The sequence below is a fragment of the Orcinus orca genome, chromosome X (assembly GCF_937001465.1).
Source record: "Orcinus orca chromosome X, mOrcOrc1.1, whole genome shotgun sequence".
In the NCBI taxonomy this organism is placed as follows: domain Eukaryota; kingdom Metazoa; phylum Chordata; class Mammalia; order Artiodactyla; family Delphinidae; genus Orcinus; species Orcinus orca.
Window position 1 is genome coordinate 67,767,079 of NC_064580.1, and position 20,789 is coordinate 67,787,867.

Sequence of the window (20,789 nt, forward strand, 5' to 3'; positions counted from 1 at the left end):
GTTGTAGTTGAAAGAGATAGGGTAAGAAACCGTGAAACCATGAGGAAGGCTGGTATACAGTCATTATTTGGTTTTGAACACCCTGTAGCTCTCTGCTCTTTGAATTTCTTTGCACGAATGAAGTAAAAACTAAATGAAACTTGAGTAATGTCTTCTGTTCAAGGGACTTACCTTTTGTCTGTGTAAATATGGTTTCTGTGGTGAGACACCAAATGCACTCAACTTCCTTTTTCAACAACAAATTTGTCAGTTATCAGTAAGCTCCATGCCACCCAGACTTAGGCTTTTCTGCCCCAAGCTCCCTGCAAAGAAACAAGCCCAGCAAGGCTCCAGGGTAAGCTATAGCTTAATATGTGGGAATTGGTATAATTCCATGTGGGAAGATTGGTGGGGACAAGAAGATCTGGGACAGAGACAGATGTGAAACCAGGGTCCAAATTGAAAATGGTCCCTGGTTTCTTATTTCAGACTTATTACAGCAGGAGCAATCGTGACTTCCCTTGAGTCTGACTAGAGTGCAAAGTTAGGGTTAGTGCCATCAGTCTCCACCATTATTCCAGGAGCATGGGGTCTGTGATGCAGCTCAGTCTTTGCTGAGGGTTCTTTGTTTCTTTATCAACAAGGGAAGATGGCACAAAGTGGTAAGAAGAGAGTATCGTTGGTGAGATTCATTGGGAAAGCTTGACCTATTCAGTCAGAAAAAGAGGATTTGGATTTCTGCTCTGTATAAATTATCTAGTTGCTTAGTGAAGGAACATTTTTATGTATAAGCTCCTTGCTTTGGTAAGTTTAACTTTCACAGATACAGCAACAGATAGTAAATTCTCAGGAGAGAAAGAAAGAGAGTCAGATCATAGACTTTGGAGTTGAAGGAGCTCTTAGAGATCCAAATCCCTCACCATACAGATGGGAAAACTGAGAGACAGTGAAATGAAGACATTTAAGATAACCCAGCTAGTTAGCCGCAGAGCTGGAACTAGAACATGTATCTTCTAAATTACGGTCCCTTTTTCCTACAGAAGCTGGTATCTCCCAGAGAATACTGTAAATATATTTATAACTGTGTTGGATTTTAGGTTAGGAAAGGAGAAAATATCCTAGATGACAAAATCTGTTGAAAAGATTTCAAAGTCTGTTCAGAGGCATTTCTAGATCCTTTGAAAGCTGCTTTTCTGCCCAAGTTCAGACCTAATGGATAGCAGAGCCCAAAAAAGAGGCACCTATCTTTTCAGTAATTATTGTTCTTATTACGTTGAGTGCTAGCAATCTCTCTGGTTCTGAGACAAGATGACTGAGTCAAAAGGAGACTTCCAGTTCGGTAATCCTTCAAGATGGACTGTACCACAACAGTTGGTACCAGGATCATCTTGGATAGAATGATAACAAGCTTTATTGTGCTTTTTGGGTGGAGTAGTAGTCTCAGTCCCAAGGATCCTGCAAGTGGGAACACTTTTATTTTGGTTTTTCAAATGGACGTGGGAGTCCTTGCCATTTCTATTAATTGAGGAGTTTATCCCTTAGCTGTGACACTGTCAAATTATTCACTGTTGAAAATATGTGATAGGTTGATATATTGAGGCTGAAAATAGCATGAACTATACTGAGAATCAAGTCATGCATTTGGGGTAATTATCTTTGGAATGGTTCCTTTTGAACAGAGGGCCTTCTTTGATCAAAGCAGTTCCTTTTTGGGCTCAACTGGAAAAGTTGTTGAGTGCAAGTTGTGCAGACTGCTCAAATCCTGGCAGTGGTGGAACACAAGGCTTCAAATGAGTAAGCATACTTCTGGATGGTTTTTGGTGGCTTTTCACACCTAGTTGTGTTTGAGGTAAGTCAGTTGATGTCCTAAGAGGCAGGGCGGTCTATGGACCTAATAAAGAGAACAGAGCTGTCTTTGTGAAACCATCTTTACTACGTGTTCCAACAATCAGAGCAATGACTGGCAGGAATTATATGCTTTATTTAAAAACTTCTGCTCAAGACGTCTCATATTTCAGGTCGGGATATTTTATATTTAAGTGTTCATCTAGTATTGATTCACATGCATCACAGGCAGAGTGATGAAGTATATGAACCAACACACAGAGAGACAGAAAGTTTTGGTTCTAGCTCAAGTTCTGTCAATGATTCAGTTTTGACCTTGGGCAAGTTGCTTTATTTTTCTGGGTCTCAGTAGTCTCACCTATAATAAGGGGGGATGGGCTTGAAATAGATGGTCTTCAATTTCCTTCCTAGTAATACAAATGTTTGACTCTAGGCTCCTGGTGCCTGAGAAGAACTGCATATCATGAAGTGGTAAATAATGGGACCATAGTAGGGAAATCTAACTACAGTGAACCTTCTGGAAATACAGTCTAGATCTCAAAGGGAACTCAGTAATCTTTGCTAAGGGCCATTATACTTATTTCAGAGTAATGTCATCATGAGAGCTTCAACTTTTAGAGCACAGGCAAGTGTTTTGTAAATAATTTCCTTTTTTTTCAAACGATAAGATGCAAACATACAAAGAAGCAAGTTCTGTAATCTGATTTCCACAATGACAGTGTCACTCAATCAGTATTTCTCAATCTTTTAAGTGCAAAGTTCCATTTGAAAAACATAAAAATCTCACTAAAAAGTTATTGTGGACTTGCTTAACTAGGAACCAGACCTTGGACTCCTAGAAAAACCTATCCCATAACATTGACATTTTCCAAATACTGTAAGCCCAACAGCCAAAAAGATTTTTCAGATCTGCGCTTTCAGCAGTTTGTATTATATGGACAATAATTATGATTTCCAAATATATTTACTGTAATAAGGAATTTTCTTTTCAAGTAACACATGTTTTCCACTTTTCTAATTTAAGAATTATTGCATTAGTCTTACTAAATATTTCTCACATCTATCCTTTTGGGGAGATTTTCTAAACTCAGAGAAGTACAGCATCCAACCAAAGGCTCATGGAGATTACTCTCTGTACAAGTAAAGTGGAAATGAACTGCGATTTATTTAACATATACAGTGTACCAGACATGAAAATAGATACATTTTCTACTTAAAGATGTACATTTTCTATTTAATCTTTACAATGATATATGTTGCAGGCACTATGATCCTAATTTTATAAATGAGGAAGCTGAAACCAAGAGATATGGAGTCTTTTCAGGCTAGACAGCTGATAAGTGAGTCAAGATATGAATCCAGGTCTGCCCAAAGAACACGATTCTTTCCATCTCCAAAATCCTGCCCCAAGTACAAAAATAATGAATAATTAGGTCTCCTTCTTACCTTATTAAAAATCCAGTAAAGATGCATGCAGGGAAGTTCAATTCCAACTCTAAGATATTAGTTTGTGAATAGTCTAATTGCTTTAATTTATTTTAAGGGTAAAATAATTTTCACTTCTAATTTTTGGGAAAAATGTCTAGACTTGCAGAATAGATACAAACTTTTGTGTTTCTGACATCAAGCCAGGTTATTTACAGTTGATTTGAATTAATTCAGGAAATGGCAGAGTTCCAGATTCCAGTTGCTCTTCTTTGGCTGTGGTTATGAGTGATTGAATGAAGGACACCATGGTCATGGGTATAGGACTGGCTTGGATAATTCATGTGAGACTTCTGTGGTTTAAATAAGAAGAAAAAGGGGGAAAAAGACAAGTTACATTCCCAAATGGCCTGTAGATATATTCCCCTGGAGAGTGGGAAGGGCCTCCATCAGCAATATTTCTCTATTTAGTTTTCACTTCTCCTCCCAAGATGACAAGCCCACATACTGGCCCTATTATCAAAGAAAATAGGAGACAAAAATTTGACAGACATGTTCATTTAGTGGTATTAGTGACTTAATGATGAGGGGTGAAAAGAGGGAGAGGACTAAGAGGGCAAAACTTTATAGAGTTGTACTAGGAAAAGAGCAGTTACTTTGATGCCAGAAGCCTATGTTCTACACTCTTCACTCTGCCACTTGCATAGTATTCAGGTAACTGTGATCACTTCTTGAAGTCTCAGTTTCCTGATCTGTAAAATGGGGATGATATCCTCTGACCTAATTTGTTCTATATATGGTGTACGATATGCATATATATATATACATTTAATAATGATTAACAGCAATTATAGATGTAATAATGATATGTAAAGTGTAAATCAGCAGGTAGGTTGAGATGGTGGCAGCTGTATGAGTGATGGCAGTGGCAGTGCTGACGGTATTAGCTAGGGGTGGGGGTTTAGAGGAGCCAGGCCCATAACATCATGGCAAGTTAGATCAGAAGGTAGTTAACATGATCCAGTTCATATTGTCTTATTTTGATAATGAGGGAATTGAAACCCACATAAGGGAAGGGGATTAGCAGGACAACACAAAGAGACAGAATTTGAATAGTTACTAGAATCCAAGTGTTTTAGCTCCAAATCCAGTGTTCTTTTTAATAAATTCTACTGCTTGAGATTCCCCATCCTATCTGTCTTGTTATATTCAGCTCACCACTCTTATAAATACATTGCTCCAATACTCTATCCATAGATCTATTATGGTTTGGGTTCATAGGCAAAACTCGTTAAAGATCCCTGGTTTTGATACTACCATACGCTGACACCTGGTGGGCAATCATTTGCCATATATGTATAGTCATAAAAGTGCTAGAAATAGAACCAAGATTATTAGCTTCTTCATCTTTGAAGAATTGTCTTATCCACAGAAATGTTACTTTAAGGTATTTCTGTGCAACAAATTGTTTGCAGAGAAGAATTTTAGCTGTCTCTGCTCATGAAGAGCCTCATTATGACTGAAATTGTAATAGCTGTGACTTTGAGAAAGAAACTTTATCCTGCTGAGCCTTCATTTTCTGATACGTAAAGGGGTATAATAATAATTAACTCAGAGTTCTCTCAAAGATCAAAGATAATATATTAACAGCGCTTAGCTAAAAACTGACAGGATGCGTGTGGAAACTTCTTGAACTTAGTATTTCACTGAAACTTAGGAGTCTGGTACAAATTCTGATGCTGCCATAAAATAAGTTCAGTTTGGCTGTAACTTTGTGAAAGCACAGCATTAAGCTAGTTGGTTGGGAAGTGAAGCTGCTTTGGGTAGACATTATTGGTACCTATGATGTTCTTGAACTCAGTCATAGTATGAGTCATATTTAGTGACATGACATACGTTTGTGCTCTGAGACAAAATTTAGTTATTTCCATAAAGTCAAGTGTTTAATGACAAAATTCTCACTTAACTTTATGGGATTCCTACTGGCTTTAAAATAAAAGGTTGGGATTACAGGCTTTGGAGTTTTTAGATTTGTTAGACTCCAACCTTCTTATCCTTGCCTTGACCATATTTTCCTCAGTAACAAAGGGTGAAAAACTATTGCTGTTGTTCAGGAGAGTAGCTTTTGGGAGAGACATTAGAAATAAAAATGCCTAAGGCTCTGCTAATATGTGCCTATTCTCCATAGTCTTACCTTTATAAACCAATGTGTATGAACTGAGATCCTACTACATGCCTAACCCTCTGCTAAACAAAATGAGGGATATAAAAGTGTAAGATACAGTCTTCCCTCATTGAGACTACATGCTTATAGTGTAGCCTAAAAGTCCAGTACAAATACAAAAAAGGAAGAAGTCAGAATAGGTTGCCCCATGCAAGGAAAAGATGACAGTTGAGATGGGATCTGGAGAGAGGAGTAAAATATTTACTTCTGAGATGGGATCCAGAAGAGAGGAGTTTGATGAAGTTTTAGTCATAATTTTTTTTTTTTTTTTTTTTTTTTGCGGTACGCGGGCCTCTCACTGTTGTGGCCTCTCCCGTTGCGGAGCACAGGCTCCGGATGCGCAGGCTCAGCGGCCATGGCTCACGGGCCTAGGCGCTCCGCAGCATGTGGGATCTTCCCTGACCGGGTCACGCACCTGTGTCCCCTGCATCGGCAGGCGGACTCTCAACCACTTGCGCCACCAGGGAAGCCCTAGTCATAATTTTATACCAATCTTCATTATCAGGAACATTCTTAAAGCTGCACACTGAAAGTGAATCTTGTTAGCTCGATCATGGTAGCTGATTTTCCTGCTCTGCTTATTAGATTAGAAGTCTGTGCTGGTCATTCCCTTTAGGGTTTAGCTCCCATTACAGACCCCTATTTCAAGAAGAGGCATCTTTATGAAGGTACTGGCCTTTGATGTAGGCAGTGTATACCCTGGATAGAGCATTGAACATTGGATAAACCAAGAGGCATTTACTTCTTTAAGGATGGTATTGAAGGCACTGGGAATTTAGCCCTCATTCTATCTGGGTGGTTCACAGTCATAGAGCTAGGAGCTCAAGTATATACTAAAGATATGGTATTTTCACAGGTTATAATTTTGCCTGGGTTGTATTTTCTGTGTGGTCCTGCTTAGCTGAGTTGGTTATGCAACACCAGTGAGGTTAAGTCTTTAGGATTAATCCCCACATGAGCCAGTTAACATCAATTTTTTTAATAGTGCTATATATTTAGCCTTGTTCTAGGGTGAGAGAGAGAGAGAGAGAGAGAGAGAGAGAGAGAGAGAGAGAGGGAGGGAACAAAATTTAGGGCATAACCCCTGACTTTACAAAGCTCACAGCCCAGTGTAGAGAGATTCATAAACAGATAAACAATAAAAGAGTTGTCATAAGGTAGAATATTTGCCCAGTTAAAATATTTACTAAGTGATTATGTGCTAATTATTCTGCTAGGTTCTAGAGATTTAAAGATGAGTAAGGCATGCTGTTTGGCTTCAAAAATGCTCATAGTTTAGTTAGAAATAAAGAGATATAAACGGAAACATTCTATAGCAGTGAGTGTATCGTTAAAGCAATCCCTATGATGACATGGTAGCCCAGATTTGCCTTTTTGATATATCATTTTGGCAGCAGAGTATAGAATAGATTTTAAGAGGGAAATCCTCAAAGCAGGTAGATCAGTTAAAGAGTGTTTTAATAATCCAGAGAGAGAGGAGGGAGAGAGAGTGGGAGAGGGAGAAAACTTGGTTGATTGAATGAGAGTGAAGGGATCTAGGATTATTTTAAGGCTTCTGGCTCTTGTAATTGGATAGATGGTGTGGATAAGTAAAAGATCAGGGAGTATGATGAGTTTAGTTTTGAATATTTTTATTTTGCGACGCCTGGGAGACATTGAAATGGGAAATCTCCACTGAAAGTTAGACATATAGATTTAATATCTGAGAGGAGGCCAACCCTGGACATTGAGACATAAGAGTCACCTGGATATGGGTGGTAACAGAAGCCATGAAACTGGGTGATGTTACTTAGCACGAGGGCACTGAATAAGAAAAGAATATGCAGACCTTAGGAAAACAAACATTTAAAGGATGTGCAGAGATAAAAGAAACCATAAAGGAGACTCGGTATGAATGGATAGATAGTTAAGAGGAGACTCAAGAAAGAGTTGTGGCTTAGAAGCCAACAGAAGAGAGCATTTAAAAAACATGGAAACGATCAGACTGTGTCCAAGCTGGCAGAGAAGCCCTGCCTGATTTGGAAATGTGATGGTCACTTGTCGCCTTTATTAAAGTAGTTTCAGTGATGTTGTAAAGGTATGCATGTCACCTTGGAATGCATTAAGGAATGTATATGAAATGAGGAAAAGAAAACAGTCAGTGTCAAAAACTATTGTGAGACGTTTATTTAAGAAGAGAAGGAAAATGACAAAGAGCTAGAATAAGATGCATTGACAAGAGAATTATTATTTTGGGTGTTGGAGAGACTTGATGACAAATATCTAGCTGAGAGTGAAGGGCAACATGATGATCTAGGAGTGAAAGGGAACAGCTAATGAAAGAAGATCCTGAGAAAGATAAAAGGGATTAAGAGCATGGGAATTCATCTTGTGCAATAGGAAAGACAGCTGTGTTGGGAAGGATGCAGTTGTAGATAAGATTGTGTGGGTTGGGAGGGGACAATGGATGAAACTGAGTTGTTTCTCACCCAATAACCTCAATTTTCTTGTGATTTAAGGGGTAAGTTTCTCTGCTGAGAAAGTTGGGGGATGGGAGAACAGGAGAGAAGAAACTTTAGAAGAGTTGTGAAGGTGCTGCATAGTCAATAGGAGAAGAAACTAATCAGGCATGTGCAAAAAGAGGCTGGAGCAAAAAATCTTAGACTGGAGATCATACACTTCTAGTTTTAGCATTTCAAATATATACTGGTATTTTTAATAGGATCATTCAGCAGTTTGGATAGTAAAAAAGAAAATGGATTGTGGACTTGATCTGGGATTAAGACCTTGCCAGGCTGGTACGGCAGAAAAATCACGAGCAAAGAAGTTGATGGTTCTTGTGTGAGAATAGTTAATTTGACCATTTAATGTAGTCTGCGTAAGGGAGGAAGTAAAATGAGGGCGGGTGCCAGATTGGCCCAGGAGAAATGGCAAGATTTAGAAATTTAAGGTCTCTGGGAGTGTCTGGTGCAAGCTAGCATAGTGCAACTTGCAGTGAAGTTCAGTGATTTTAATGTTAGAGAAAGCAAACCATCTGAAGAGTCAGGAATTTATGAAGCTTGGCAGAGAGTACAAATTTGAAAAGTTCTGGAATAAGGAAGAGTTTACTTTTGACTCAGAGTGTCAGGAATAGTGAATGCTGTGAGCTGCTAATCTGAAAGGGCTTTGGTACAGTACAAAACTGTGATATCCTTGTATAACATTTGACATGTTTTATAAATGAAGTTATCTTTGACTCCTCAAGCAGTCTCCCAAACTGGTCAATTCCATATCTGACTTTTACTTGAAATTCTAATATTCATGCCATACCAGGTCAGAGCTTTTTTTTTTTTTTTTTTTTTTTACTTCCTTGACTGTTGGAATAGTAGGATGATCAATTATTCTGTTTGTCCTGGACTGTCACCGAAAATATTACATACTGGGAAACCCTCAGTCCTAGGCAAACCTGGACTGTTGGTCACCCTACAAACTCACAACTAATTTGGACTTCCTGTCTCTGGTCTCCCAATCCATCTTCCACACTGTTGCCAGAGTGGTCTTTCTAAAACACAAGTATAGTAATATCACATCTCTTCACAGAATCCTTCAATAATTCCCCATAAAACCCTCCATGATCTAGCTGCATCTAACTTTTAAGTTGCTTTTCCCTTCCACTACCTTCTCCCAATCTAACCTCCTATTCCACCTTCCCCACCATCTCACCCTGTTTTCCAGCTGTTATAGAACACCTATTCTTCCTTTCTATGGGTCATTCATTTTTATACTTTGAGAACTTTGAATGCTCTTCATTCACCTCTGAAACTCTTTTTTCATCCCTTTTTCCTACAGCCTTCCCACTCCAGCTGCTTATTAAAAGTGAACTTATCCTTCAGGATGAGCTCTAAGACTCCTTTTCTGTGCAGGATTCATTTCTACTCTCACAGAAATTTCTTTGTTATCCCTCTCATGGCACATTTAAAAATCCATTATGGTTAGTTATTCTTATGTCTTTTACTCCTTAAATGACTATAAACTTCTTGAGGATGACAATCACGTATTATTCTTCCTTGAAATTTCCCACCCCACTACACTATCTTCATCAATTTACATATCAAATACACATAAAGCAGAATGTCCCTTTGCTGGATAAAATTATGAATTGCTAAATCCCAGATGAATGGTATTGATAATACCAAGTTCAGCCTTTCTTGAAGAGATGGGACTTGACCACAGCTTTGAAGGGCAATTTAGATTTAAATACAATAGTGTATAATTCAGGCAAAGTAAGGTTAACTTTTATCTCCTCCCCAGCCACCATCAGCAGTTTGTTCTCTAACCCTGTCCCTGTAGTGACTAATAAAATAATGCAGATAGCTTGACACAAGTGCCATCTTCTCTGGCTCGAGGTGATCTATCTCTCCTAATTTAATAGAAGCAGCCCAACATGGTTGAAAGAGTGTTAAGTAAGAGGCGTACAAACCTGACTTCTGGTCCTAGTTTCACCATATTTTAACCCTGTGACTTTGGACAGGGTACTGAGTTGTTCTTGAATGCATCTCTTTGTAAGCTAAACAATATGGTAGGGGTATTACTGATATCTGTCCTGCTTACCTCACAGAGATGATGCTGTGCCAACATGAGGATTTCTTATCACCTATGCCATTCACCTCAGTTCTTGTCATGCATTGGTTGTGATGTTGGAAATTAAAAAAAAATATTTTTTCCGCCAGACCAGAAGTTTCTCAGGGACAGAGATTATAGCAGATGATTCTATATTCTCCATAGAACCTAGGACAGAATTCATAGTATGATGCTTATTAAACATATGTTGGTTGAGTGTTGGCCTCCAAGGCAGCCAGAACCCTTAAAAGGCCAAAGAAAAAAGTAAATACACAAGTTGTTTTCCTTTTATGCTTAATTTCCATGTGGAAAATTAAGCTCTGGGGACTACAGATGTTACCTCTCACTCTTGTTCCAAGTCCCACACGTAGGTGGGTAGGAAGCCATTCGCTGATGAGATGAGGCAGGTATATATTTCATTTGCAGAATGACAATCAACAAAAATAAAGGGTTGAGAAGCTTTTGGAAGCAGATCACAAGGACTACCCTCTCCCTGAGGCCTAGATAATAGTGTTGATGGTACTCTGAGATGTTGGGCTGTGCTGGTATCTACCTACAGGATATGTCTGACCACCTCTGATTCTAAATTGAATATTTTGCTCTTTTCTCAGGCTTCTGAAGGCATGTTTTTTCTGAGTTGTAATGGGTAAGTGCAGCAAATATTGATGATAATAGCCCAAATCAGGAGACAACTTTTGAGGGAAATAAAAAACAGTAGAAATATTGGGCTGGCCAAAAAGTTCGTTCGGGTGTTTCCATAAGCTCTTACCCAATATATTAGTTGACATATCAGGGCTTGCATTTTTACTTAATGATTCCAAATAAGGACTTTAAACTATTTTGTATGCAATTGAATCCAATTATATCACTTTTCTTTGGGTGCTTACCATATAGCCAAGGCTAAGTCTTGGCTATATGGTCATAAACAGAATAGATCTTTTTATGGCACTAATAGAGCTAACAGCACAGTGAACGAAATAGTCAATAAAAACTGAGCAAACATCTACATTACTAGTGTTGATGTTACGAAGAGAAATTGGACGGAGTGTGAGAGTATGTAATGCTATGTAGGATGGCCTAAATAATAGTGGCAGTGAAGATGTCTCTGACCTGCAAATTGAGGTTAAAGGAGACAGATATGTGAAAAAGAAGGAAGATAATTCCAGACAGAGGAAACAACGTGTGCAGATGTTTTTGTCAGGAGAAAAGCTTGGCTTGTTCTAGAAACTGAAAGCTTCTCAGTATAATTGAAACAGTAGTGAATGAGGAAAAGAATGGCATGAAGTGATGTTAAATGACACGGGAATGGCCTTCAAGCCATGGTGAGAAGTTTGGCCTTAATACAATAGAGAACCAACAAAGGATTTTAGACAGGAGAATGACAAGATATTTCAAAGAAAAACCACTTAGGCCACAGTGGGGAAGAGGTTAGAAAGGGTTAAGAGATGACATAGTCCCTGCCATCAAGGAGTGCAAAGTCTAGTTAAACAGAAAGACATGTTAGCAGAATTTCAGTGTGTGTGTAGTAAGTGCCATGACAGAGGTAAGGGAGTATGGAGACAAGCATGGGTTCCAATTCTTATATACCACCTCTACACTATGCAAGTTTTGTGACTTTGGCACAACTTATTTAACCTCTCTGGGTCTCAGTTTTCTCATTTGTAATATGGAAATAATCATTGAGTTGCTATAAGGATTAATGAGATAATATGTGCTTAGCTTGTAAATAGATGGAAGCTCTCAATAAGCAGTAGCCATAATTAATGTTAATGTTAGACACAGTATGGGGCTGAACTGCAGGAGACAAGACTGGGGTGCTGGGAGTCCAGTAAGGCATCTTCTACAATAATCAAGAGGAATGATGACAGTGGCCTGGGTTAAAATGGCAACAGTGTAAGTGGAGATGGATTGGAGATAGATTTGAGAGATTTAAAGGAGACAGAATCACCTGGTTTCTGATTAGATATGGGTGAAATATAGTGATAGGAGTTGAATGAATTCCCAGTTTCTATCTGTAGTGTCTGGGAAGAGAGTCATGGCACAGACAGAGAAGGGGAGCTTAGACTCAAGAGTGAATCACCAATCTTGTACCCTTTCCTGAGAGAGGAACCAAAAATATGTCTAGATTGAAGGGAAGAGAGACTAGTATCACAGGGGGCATGAACCAACCAGAAATAGTCAATAATAGAGCCAGAGCCAAAGAGAGAGACACAGAGACAGGAGCAGGGGCAGAGACTGAGAGAAGGAACATGTTCTGACTTTGGCCCTTCCATTCAGCCTCCTCCTGTTAGTGGCTTCTTTGGTTGTTCTCCATTCTAAAATTTCAGTAGTGTCACAGATTGTTAACAGGAAGGTAAATGTTCCCTGAGAGAGTTTATATTTTCACCCTACCCCAAAAAATTCCCCCAGTCTCCCATTACCATGGGGATTTTATATTTAATTGTCACCAGACATATTTGGGGAAAAACCCTTCCTACCTCCCCTTCAGTCTGGAGAAGAAAAAAGATTTTGGAAAGCAGGTCATGTAAGTCTCTAAACTTGAAATAAACTGAATTGCAGAAGCATAAGAAACCACAGAAACAAAATAAATTGTGAACATAATGTTGTTCTGGCCTAATAGGACTCTTTTATTTAGCACAGAGGTATGAAAACAACCTGTCCCATTAGTAAGTAAAATTTTCTGTACCAGTGAAGCAGAAACAAATATCCATGTTTGTAAAGTGCAGAAGTGGAAGTGTGAATTTGGTGGGTGTGAGTTGTTTTTAGTTCTTAGAACTGTAATGCACTTGATATAGCCTCCCTTGTTCTCTCACAAGCTTATGCATAGATAATAGATAATAGTAGAAACAGGATCAATACTGAAGTAATATGGAAATAATCACTGGGCTGCTATGAGGATTAATGAGATAATATGTGCAATAAAATGTGAGATAATATGTGAGATAAAAGTGGGTGGTAAGGAGGGGTGGGTGACATGTGTGGGGACAGATGTTTAGTTATATCCTGATGGCATAGCTAGAGTAATTCTAATGTTACAAGATCATAAGGTCCTACTATGGGGTTAGAAAGGTTCTGCCATAATGTGCCCTCCAGATATCACAATGATCCTCATTCTATTAAAAAGTCCCTCCTGAGCAGGGAGAGGCAAGTGGTATAATGGAAATAGCACAGACTTTGGAGCAAGTCAGGCATGGTAGTAAATCCCATTTTTACCATTTTTTAACTTTGTTACCTAAGACAATTTACTGAATCTCTCTGAACCTCAGTTTCTCATCTGCACTATAAGAGTAATAATAGTAACTTACGATGGTTGTGAGAATTGAATTATGTAATGCATGTGAAAAATTCCATTGCAGATTCTGGGGTACATCATTGATAGACCATTATAATTATTTCCTTTCTTTTCACCTGTGAGTACCCCTCTACCTTTGTTCTAAGTCATACATACACAAGCAAGATGACTGCATGACTCTTTAGGATATATCACAGATAGGTCAAATAGGGAGTATAAGAGGAGGGAAAATGAAAGTACTCTTTAGAGTAATGGTAGCTTATAAAGTTGACTCTCTTTTATCTGTGAATTAATCCTTTGTGGTTCTGTTCTTTTATCACATTTCTATTCCCTGGAGTAGACTTAGAATGATATAGGAAGTCATTCTGCTACTTATGAAGAGAATCTAAAAGAGGCCACTCCTTTGTTTTTGTAAACATACTTAAAACAAAACAATACCAACAACAAAACTCCATCTGAGAAAACCTCAGTACTTTTTTTTCCAATTCTAGCTCTAAAGGCAAAAAACATTCCTGCAGTATGGACAGAAGCTATGTTTGTAAAATTTGTCTTTGAGAGGAAAACAAATGATGGACAGAAGGGTGTGTGTAAAGGTTAACCACCTTTTTCCTCCTTTTTGAAGTCCCAGATCTTTCATTTAATAGATGTGTGGCCTTAATAAATCCCTCTCTGGGCCTTGCTTCTTCTACCTGTATCATATGGTGGCTGAATTAAATGTTTTTTAAAGGTCCTCTTCAGTCCAAATTTCTACAAATAAAATAACAAGGTTGTTGCTGTCCTGCCATTCTTATTTGCAAACAGCCTGCATAAATCCATGGCCAGAACTTGAGAAGCCCTAAAAATTATTGTATATTCCCCATGTCTTACATATAATACACAATAAAAACTATACTAAAACATAAAATAAATTAAGGAAGTCCAAAAAGCTTTCTCATTATGATGAATAATGAAAAAAATATTAAATCTTAAATTGTTTCAGAAAAATGATTTTGGTGGCCTATTTTGCTGGTAACTTAATCAATGTTCACTGTGGCTGTTGGATAATCTGCCAAGACATGATGTCACACCAGTACAGAAGTCCCCTTAGACAGAGAATAGGTCTCTTCCCTTCCCAATTACATAAGGGAAAATATCCTGGTTCAGCTTCTAAATCCATATATTACTGAAAATTTTCACGTAAATTTGGAATGAAACCTAAGCTAAGAGAAAGAGAGAAAATGCATGAAAACCACCAGCTATTGTGATAGAATAATAAGGAGGTAATATTCCCAAGCCCTGAAAATCAACCAGGATACTGGTAATGCAGGCTAAAGGAGGCAGATCTGTTTTCCAGGTGCTGTGATGCCAAGTTAGGAAGTCAGGACCCAGTGAGCAAGGTGGCAGACAGAAGAGAGGCAAGAAGACCTGAACAACAAGACTGGATTTCTACCATTGCAATTGGGAAGTAGTGAACAGTGGTCATCCCAACCAGAGCTCGAGGCAAGAGAAGTCTTGATACAAAAGAAACAAACTCAAATATCACATTCTTTTTCTGTGGTTAGAAAAACAGATGGAATATTTCAAGACTTCCTTACCTGCAAGACACATCTTTGACAATCTGGTAGGGCAAGGCAGTTGGATGACAATTCCATGGTTCTCTAACTGATTCACTGGGTGACCTTGGATCAATAGTATATCTTCCTTGAGCATCATCTTCTTCATCTGTAAACAAATCCCTTCTAATTTTAATATCCTATGACTCTGTAGGTATAAAAACATATCTGGTGACACCTCATCATAGTTTTGATTTGCTTTTCTCTAATAATTAATGATGTTGAGCATCTTTTCATATGCTTGTTGGCCATCTGTATGTCTTCTTGGAGAAATGTCTGTTTAGATATTCTGCCCATTTCTTGATTGGTTTTTTTTTTTAATTAAGCTGTACAAGCTGTTTGTGTATTTTGGAAATTAAGCCCTTGTCAATTGCATTGTTTGCAAATAATTTCTCTCATTCAATAGGTTGTCTTTGTGTCTTGTTGATGGTTTCCTTTGCTGTGCAAAAGCTTTTAAATCTAATAAGGTCCACCTTGTTTGCTTCTGTTTCCATTACTCTAGTAGATGGATTTTAAAAAAAAAAACTATTGTGTGATTTATGTCAAAGAGTGTTCTGCCTATGTTTTCCTCTAGGAGTTTTATAGTATCTGCTCTTACATTTATATCTTTAATCAATTTTGAGTTTATTTTTGTGTATGGTGTTAGAGAATGTTCTAATTTCATTCTTTTACCTGTAGCTGTCCAGTTTTCCCAGCACCACTTATTAAAGGGATTGTCTTTCCTCCATTGTATATTCTTGTCTCCTTCATCATCAGATTAATTGACCATAAGTGCGTGGGTTCATTTCTGGGCTTTCTAAAATGTTCCATTGATCTATATGTTTTTTTCGTGCCAGTATCATACTGTTTGATTACTGTAACTTTGCAGCATAGTCTAAAATCAATGAGTATGATTCCTCCAGCACCTTACATTTTCTATTTTTTTAAACATCTTTACTGGCGTATAATAGCTTTACAAATGTGTGTTAGTTTCTGCTTTATAACAGTGAATCAGTTATACATATCCATATGTTCCCATATCTCTTGCATCTCCCTCCCTCCCACCCTCCCTATCCCACCCATCTAGGTGGTCACAGAGCACCGAGCTGATCTCCCTGTGCTATGCAGCTGCTTCCCACTAGCTATCTATTTTACGCTTGGTAGTATATATATGTCCATGCCACTCTCTCACTTTGTCACAGCTTACCCTTCCCCATCCCCATATCCTCAAGTCCATTCTCTAGTAGGTCTCACTCTTTACTCCCATCTTGCCCCTAGGTTCTTCATGAAATTTTTTTTCTTAGATTCCATATATAAGTGTCAGCATATGGTATTTGTTTTTCTCTTTCGGACTTACTTCACTCTGTATGACAGACTCAAGGTCCATCCACCTCACTACAAATAACTCAACTTCATTTCTTTTTATGGCTAATATTCCATTGTATACATGTGCCACATCTTCTTTATCCATTCATCTGTTGATGGACACTTAGGTTGCTTCCATGTCCTGGCTATTGTAAATAGAGCTCCAAAGAACATTCTGGTACGAGTCTTTTTTTTTGCGGTACGTGGGCCTCTCACTGCTGTGGCCTCTCCCATTGTGGAGCACAGGCTCTGGATGTGCAGGTGCAGCGGGCACGGCTCACGGGCCCAGCCACTCCGTGGCATGTGGGATCCTCCTGGACCAGGGCACGAACCAGTGTCACCTGCATTGGCACGCAGACTGCCAACCACTGCGCCACCAGGGAAGCCCGGTACATGACTCTTTTTCAGTTATGGTTTTCTCAGTGTACATGCCCAGTAGTGGGATTGCTGGGTTGTATGGTAGTTCTATTGTTAGCTTTTAAGGAGCCTCCATTCTGTTCTCCATAGTGGCTGTATCAATTTACATTCCCACCAACAGTGCAAGACGGTTCCCTTTTCTCCACACCCTCTCCAGCATTTATTGTTTCTAGATTTTTTGATGATGGCTATTCTGACCAGTGTGAGATGATATCTCATTGTAGTTTTGATTTGCATTTCTCTAATGATTAATGTTGTTGAGCATTCTTTCATGTGTTTGTTGGCAATCTGTATATTTTCTTTAGAGAAATGTCTATTTAGGTCTTCTGCCCATTTTTGGATTGGGTTGTTTGTTTTTTTGTTATTGAGCTACATGAGCTGCTTGTAAATTTTGGAGATTAATCCATTGTCAGTTGCTTCATTTGCAAATACTTTCTCCCATTCTGAGGGTTGTCTTTTCATCTTGTCTATGGTTTCCTTTGCTGTGCAAAAGCTTTTAAGTTTCATTAGGTTCAATTTGTTTATTTTTGTTTTTATTTCCACTTCTCTAGGAGGTGGGTCAAAAAGGATCTTGCTGTGACTTATGTCATAGAGTGTTCTGCCTATGTTTTCCTCTAAGAGTTTGATAGTGTCTGGCCTTACATTTGGGTCTTTAATCCATTTTGAGTTTACTTTTGTGTATGGTGTTAGAGAGTGTTCTAATTTCATACTTTTACATGTACCTGTCCAGTTTTCCCAGCAACACTTATTGAAGAGGCTGTCTTTTCTACACTGTATATTCTTGCCTCCTTTATCAAAGATAAGGTGACCATATGTGCATGGGTTTATCTCTGAGCTTTCTATCCTGTTCCATTGATATGTGTTTCTGTTTCATAGATAATGAGTCTCATAGATAATGAGTAGGTCTTTATGAAATCCAGCACCTAACCATGGTAGTGCCCCAAGATCAAGCCCATATCTATTCCCCTACCTCATCTCTTAACTACTCTCTCCTTCATACCTGAACTCCAGATACATTGGTCTTCTTTCCATTATTTAATATGTTAAGCTCATTCTTGTCTTAGGGCCTTTGCCTTTGTTGTTCTCTCTGCTTAGAATGCTTCTCCACTAGGTCTTCACGTGGCTAGCTCCTTCTCATCATTCAGGTTCAAATGTCACCTCCTCAGAGAAGCCTTCCCTGATCATACAATCTACAGTAGATATGCAGTTACTCTTATCAACTTATCATATTATAATTTTCTTCATAGAATTCTCTGATTTTTTCTTTTTCATTGATTTATTCAGTGTCTGTCTATATCACTGTCCAAAAAATATAGGTTCCATGAGGACAGCAATCATATTGCTCTGTTTCAGTACAATAACTAGTACATAGTAGACACTCAAGTAATATTTTTTGAATGAATCAAAGTGGGAGAACCGGGATGGCAAACCAGGTCTGTATGACTTTAAGGCTCTTGCTCCATACTGCCCCTTTTATTTATTTATTTTTTTACACCTTTATTGGAGTATAATTGCTTTACAATGATGTGTTAGTTTCTGCTTTATAACAAAGTGAATCAGTTATACATATCCATATGTTCCCATAAGTCTTCCCTCTTGCATCTCCCTCCCTCCCACCCTCCTTATCCCACACATTTAGTTGGTCACAGAGCACCGAGCTGATCTCCCTGTGCTATGCAGCTGCTTTCCACTAGCTATCTATTTTACATTTGGTAGTATATATATATGTCCATGCCACTCTCTCACTTTGTCACAGCTTACCCTTCCCTCTCCCCATATCCTCAAGTCCATTGTCTAGTAATCTCACTGTTTATTCCCATCTTGCCCCTAGGTTCTTCATGAAATTTTTTTTCTTAGATTCCATATATAAGTGTCAGCATATGGTATTTGTTTTTCTCTTTCGGACTTACTTCACTCTGTATGACAGACTCTAGGTCCATCCACCTCACTACAAATAACTCAACTTCGTTTCTTTCTATGGCTGAGTAATATTCCATTGTATATATGTGCCACATCTTCTTTATCCATTCATCTGTTGATGGACAATTAGGTTGCTTCCATGTCCTGGCTATTGTAAATAGAGCTCCAAAGAACATTTTGGTACATGACTCTTTTTTTTTTTTTTTTGTGGTACGCGGGCCTCTCACTGCTGTGGCCTCTCCCATTGTGGAGCACAGGCTCTGGATGCGCAGGCGCAGCGGGCACGGCTCACGGGACCGGCCACTCTGCAGCATGTGGGATTCTCCTGGACTGAGGCATGAACCAGTGTCACCTGCATCGGCACGCAGACTGCCAACCACTGCGCCACCAGGGAAGCCCGGTACATGACTCTTTTTGAAGTATGGGTTTCTCAGGCTACATGCCCAGTAGTGGGATTGCTGGGTTGTATGGTAGTTCTATTGTTAGCTCTTAAGGAACCTCCATGCTGTTCTCCACAGTGGCTGTATCAATTTACATTCCCACCAACAGTGCAAGACGGTTCCCTTTTCTCCACACCCTCTCCAGCATTTATTGTTTCTAGATTTTTTGATGATGGCCATTCTGACTGGTGTGAGATGATATCTCATTGTAGTTTTGATTTGCATTTCTCTAATGATTAATGTTGTTGAGCATTCTTTCATGTGTTTGTTGGCAATCTGTATATCTTCTTTGGAGAAATGTCTATTTAGGTCTTCTGCCCATTTTTACATCGGGTTGTTTGTTTTTTTGATATTGAGCTTCATGAGCTGCTTGTAAAGTTTGGAGATTAATCCTTTGTCAGTTGCTACAGTTGCAAATACTTTCTCCCACTCTGAGGGTTGTCTTTTGGTCTTGTTTATGGTTTCCTTTGCTGTGCAAAAGCTTTGAAGTTTCATTAGGTCCCATTTGTTTATTTTTGTCTTTATTTCCATTTCTCTAGGAGGTGGGTCAAAAAGGATCTTGCTGTGATTTATTTCATAGAGTGTTCTGCCTATGTTTTCCTCTAAGAGTTTGATAGTTTCTGGCCTTACATTTGGGTCTTTAATCTATTTTGAGTTTACTTTTGTGTATGGTGTTAGAGAGTGTTCTAATTTCATACTTTTACATGTACCTGTCCAGTTTTCCCAGCAACACTTATTGAAGAGGCTCTCTTTTCTACACTGTATATTCTTGCCTCCTTTATCAAAGATAAGATGACCATATGTGCGTGGGTTTATCTCTGAGCTTTCTATCCTGTTCCATTGATCTGTGTTTCTGTTTTTGTTCCAGTACCATACTGTCTTGATTACTATGGCTTTGTAGTATAGTCTGAAGTCAGGGAGCCTCATTCCTCCAGCTCCATTTTTCTTTATCAAGATTGCTTTGGCTATTTGCGGTTTTTTGTGTTTCCGTACAAATTGTGAAATTTTTTGTTCTAGTTCTGTGAAAAGTGCCAGTGGAATTTTGTTAGGGATTGCATTGAATCTGTATATTGCTTTGGACATTCGAGTCATTTTCACAATGTTGATTCTTCCAATCCAAGAACATGGTTTATCTCTCCATCTATTTGTATCATCTTTAATTTCTTTCATCAGTGTTATAATTTTCTGCACACAGGTCTTTTGTCTCCTTAGGTAGGTGTATTCCTAGATATTTTATTCTATTTGTTGCAATGGTAAATGGGAGTGTTTCCTTAACTTCACCTTCAGATTTTTCATCACTCGTGTATAGGAATGCAAGAGATATCTGTGAATAAATGTTGTATCCTGCTACTTTACCAAATTCTTGATTAGCTGTAGCAGTTTTCTGGTAGCATCTTTTGGAATCTGTATGTATAGTATCATGTCATTCGCAAACACTGCCAGTTTACCTCTTCTTTTCTGATTTGGATTCCTTTTATTTCTTTTTCTTCTCTTATTGCTCTGGCTAAACCGTCCAAAACTATGTTGAATAAGAGTGGTGAGAGTGGCCAACCTTGTCTTATTCCTGATCTTAGTGGAAAAGTTTTCGGTTTTTCACCATTGAGGACAATGTTGGCTGTGGGATTGTCATATATGGCCTTTATTATGTTGAGGAAAGTTCCCCTATGCCTACTTCCTGGAGGGTATTTATCATAAATGGGTGTTGAATTTTTTCTAAAGCTTTTTCTGTATCT

At 38.5% G+C, this 20,789-nt stretch overlaps 1 protein-coding gene across 8 annotated transcripts in view; it reads left to right on the plus strand.

Moving 5' to 3' along the window:
• The first annotated feature begins 256 nt into the window (after positions 1-256).
• Positions 257-20,789, plus strand: part of LOC101277047 (putative P2Y purinoceptor 10) — a 28,047-nt gene continuing 7,514 nt past the window's right edge. The window contains exons 1-3 of one of the 8 annotated variants that reach the window (XM_012536973.3): positions 302-334; positions 1,659-1,828; positions 10,663-10,697. In XM_012536973.3, the coding sequence (XP_012392427.1) occupies positions 1,790-1,828; positions 10,663-10,697 (74 nt within the window). In that variant the 5' untranslated portion in view covers positions 302-334; positions 1,659-1,789. Of the gene's footprint in view, positions 335-1,658; positions 1,829-10,662; positions 10,698-14,676; positions 14,944-16,525; positions 16,669-18,873; positions 19,017-20,789 lie in introns of those variants that run through there. The other 7 variants (XM_049705116.1, XM_012536971.2, XM_033406913.2 and 4 more) reach the window with 7 other exon arrangements.